Here is a 3,843-nt window from a genome sequence, read left to right as displayed (position 1 = left end):
AAAAAAAAAAAAAAAAAAGAGAAACTTGTTTTGTCCAAGGGTTAACTGTATAGAGTTTATACTATGACTAATTATTTGTTGTCATTGTTACTTAATTTTGTGGAATGGAGAAGGGATATGTTATTTAACATTACACAGAACCTATTCCTACATAATCAAGGTAGGCTTCAAGATATAGACAACATAGATCGTATCAGTCTGAAGACAGAGCCACATAAAGTTTTAACTTCAAATGCATACAACTATGTTTGGTAATCTATAAAGGAAACTTGGAGAGGCAAAACTCTTCAGGCTACCGTGCTGAAAAACAAAGTTTGTATTCTACATTTATGTATTTAAAATTCAAAGACAAGAGAGGACAGTATGTAAAATTGACTTTATTTGACATGCATGTATACCAAATATAAAATTAGCTTAGCTGACAGATCTAGGTAGTTTAAAACACTAAATAGATCATACAAAACAAATATTGGCAACCATTTCTTATAGGCTTCTCATCTACAATGAAGGACTTTTGTCATTGCCATAACTTGATATTGCTGGAAAACATTTTTGATATTTGACATTGTAGTATGAAGTAAAAAATGGAAAAACAAGAAACATATATATACTGAAAAAAAAACAATAAATCCATACATACTTGCTTGTCCTTAAAAAGAAACATATCTAACAGAGCAAAAATCATGAGTATCCAATATACACATAGACATCAAGTTAATCTATTATGCAAGAACCCACTTTCTGGCAGGAAAGAAAAGTGAATGATTCATCCTTAACACTCTGTCAAGAGTTACGCTTGAGTCAAATAAAAGGATTTTGCTAAAGTCAGTTGACTCTTTAACATGTTTGCTCTCTACTCTCACAAATACAGACCCTTTTTTTAAAGAGATTGAGCACCTTAGCTAGTCCTTTAAATGAGTCCCTTTGTCCTCTGTACTTTTGGGATTTATCTTTCTGAACCCCAAATCTCAATTGCCTGTTCAAAAGTCTAAACTTCTTGGTCTACACAATACTTGTACCTGACCATTGCTTTCCTTTTTGACATCTTTGCTCACCACTCTTGCTCTGCTCTGGCCCCTGAAGCACTTGCACTTGCCTGAATACCCTGTGCAGTTCCATGTTTTCAAGTCAACAACTAGTAGGGTACCTCACAGCTATGTGCCAGGCATGTTGTAGGCAATTTTCATGAATTTGCTCATGCTATTTCCAATGCATGGAATGTCCTGCCTGAAATCTGTTTCCTGGAAAATATCACCCAAGTCTTGGTACGTGGTTTGTATAAATTTGGCCTTATCAGTTAAAATCAACCGTTTCACTTTCTGTGCCTTCAGTCAGCTTTATGCAAATGTCAACTACAGAGAGTCCTAATACAATTATGTCTACTAGGCCATAAACTTTGAGAAAAAGGTCCATGCCTCATTCATCATTTCATCCCTAACACCGGCCTAGTATCTGACACTTACATTAATTCATCTTAGTCCCAGTTAGTCCTATTCTGCCTTCATCTATGACAAATAATAAAATAAGCAAGAAAAAAACTTCATCAGACACTACTAAGTTATCATTTCAGAAGTTAGAATAGAAATACAGAAATATAAGGGACTTGCAGGAGCATAAGGATGAATCTCAACTGATGAAGCCCAGAGAAATTCATGAACTGCCTTAAGTTAGGAGACACATTAATGGCTCAGGGTTTCTTTTATAACTGTGATCAGGAAGGTGTGCTTTTCTTTCTACCTTGTTAGCAACTAATCAAACTGAGCACAACAAAACAAAGACTCCTTTTCTCCCACGAAGTTCAACGGTTCTAGTGTTGTAGAACATTTCACAAATAAAACCATCCTTCTAGTTTCCTCTTCCCATGAACAGTTGAACACATCAATGTGATAAGATCACCTTACACTATTTCTTGGCTTAATGCTAACATTGCCTCCTGCAGGTTAAGAATTCTCTTACCCTTCTGGCAGATTAAATTGCTTCTTCTTCTGTATTCCCACAGCACTGTATATACTGTATTATAGCTACTATATGAATAATAATATTAACTCTGGACCATAAAATTGCAACTGGTCAATGCCTGGCATACAATGAGCATTCAAATGAACAATGAATTGAATCTTGCTTTAATGAAATAAGACTAATTATGTCCATTCCAATCTTTTTTTTTTTTTTTTTAAAGGAAAAAAACTTGCGAAGCTTTATTTAGGCAGTAATGGTTACAAGTAATACTCAGCTAACCTTGTATTCCGCGCCTCCCATGCAGTCCCCTGAGCAGGCTCAGCTGCCCTTTCCCTTCAGTCTCACTTCTTGTCTTCCTCCTTCTTGTCCTTCTTGCCGTCCTTGGTGGCCTGGGAGGCCAGGGAGCCCGTAGCATTTCGAATGGCTTCATTGTTGGGATCCACGCCTGGGAGGTTCTCTAGAACACTCTGAAGGAACTCGGGGTCCTGCATCACATTGTAATCATCCTCCTCCATGGCTGGCTCAGATGTGTCCATGGCTGAGCTGGCATCAATGTCTGCTGATTGCGCCTGGCCAAACTCTGCTCCCAGCAGGGACATCTGCATGGCATAAGCAATCTGCTCTTCCTCAGTCATACTGCTTAGGTCAGGAAACCCAGTGCGGCCAAACTCTTGCTGGCTAATGGTCATCTTCAGCAGGGCATCGCCTGAGTCTTCAGTCCCAGTCGTAGCAATCCCGGTCTCAGCAGCAGAAGCTGCAGCTGCCCGCCGGGCCTCCTCCTCCTGCCGCTGCCGCTGATCTTCCATAGACACACGAAGGGCCAAGGCCAGCTCAGGATCCGCACTGGGATCTACACCAAATTCAAAGTCACTGGCACCGAGACCCAGCATGGCACCACCTTCACTAGCCAAAATCAGAGAACTGATGAGAGCATCAGCCAAGCTGGGCCCAGGAGGTACTGTCACCAGATGAGAACTGGTTCCATCTTTGCCATTCAACGTGTTTACAAAGGCTGTCAGCTTTTCTGTGTTCACCTCCTCTTCCCCAAAATTGATAATGTCAACATTTACTTTCTCCTTCGATGCGTTTAGCCAGTTTCACCAGATCCTTCTCATTGTCCTCCACCCGGCTTCCCACAAAGGCAATGATGCACATCTTGTGATTCTTGCCCTGATGGTGCCTCAGAGCCAGATGGGCCACGCGGATGCCAGTGCAGAAGGTGATCTTGCCCTTGGGCTGGACAGTGTGTAGCTTGGACAGGATATGGCCAGTGTCTGGGGTTAGTGTGGTCAGCACTTCACAGTCGTCAGCCAGTGTGATAAGGCCCACGTTGTTCTCCGGGTTGCTGCGGGTCTTTGAATGACAAACTACCGTATGTTGACAGCATCCTGCTGGGCCTGCAGCCGGGTGGGTAAGAAGTCCCCATTCTGCATATACTCACTGTTGTCCACACACACCATAGTGCTTTCTAACACCATCTTGCCACTTTCCTCCCTCCCGACCTGTTCACCCGTCAATTCCAATCTTAAGAACATCCTTGGCTTTAATAAGGGGTCTTTATCTTTAAGCACAGATTTAATTTCAGACAGTGGTTTTTGCTGCCTGTAGTAACTAAAGTTTGCAAAAATTATTTGAGGATACTATATTTTTAAGAAATGAGGCCGGGCACAGTGGCTCACACCTGTAATCCCAGCACTTTGGGAGGCCGAGGTGGGCGAATCACGAGGTCAAGAGATATCCTGGCCAACATGGTGAAACCCCATCTCTAATAAAAATACAAAAAAATTAGGTGGGCATGGTGGCGCGTGCCTGTAGTCCCAGCTACTCGTGAGACTGAGGCAGGAGAATTGCTTGAACCCAGGAGGCGGAGGTTGCAGTGAGCCG

At 42.0% G+C, this 3,843-nt stretch overlaps 1 protein-coding gene across 1 annotated transcript; it reads right to left on the bottom strand.

The window, feature by feature from the left end:
- Positions 1-2,179: 2,179 nt before the first annotated feature.
- On the bottom strand, positions 2,180-3,464 carry LOC108282790 (26S proteasome non-ATPase regulatory subunit 4-like). The gene is given in 3 exon segments (XM_017498795.2): positions 2,180-3,039; positions 3,041-3,330; positions 3,333-3,464. Coding segments are annotated over 3 exon segments (1,134 nt in total). The 5' UTR covers positions 3,438-3,464; the 3' UTR covers positions 2,180-2,300.
- Between the last annotated feature and the right edge of the window lie 379 nt (positions 3,465-3,843).

Source organism: Cebus imitator, unplaced genomic scaffold (genome assembly GCF_001604975.1).
Source record: "Cebus imitator isolate Cc_AM_T3 unplaced genomic scaffold, Cebus_imitator-1.0 Scaffold251, whole genome shotgun sequence".
Taxonomy (NCBI): Eukaryota; Metazoa; Chordata; class Mammalia; order Primates; family Cebidae; genus Cebus; species Cebus imitator.
This window is presented reverse-complemented; position numbering and strand designations above follow the sequence as displayed.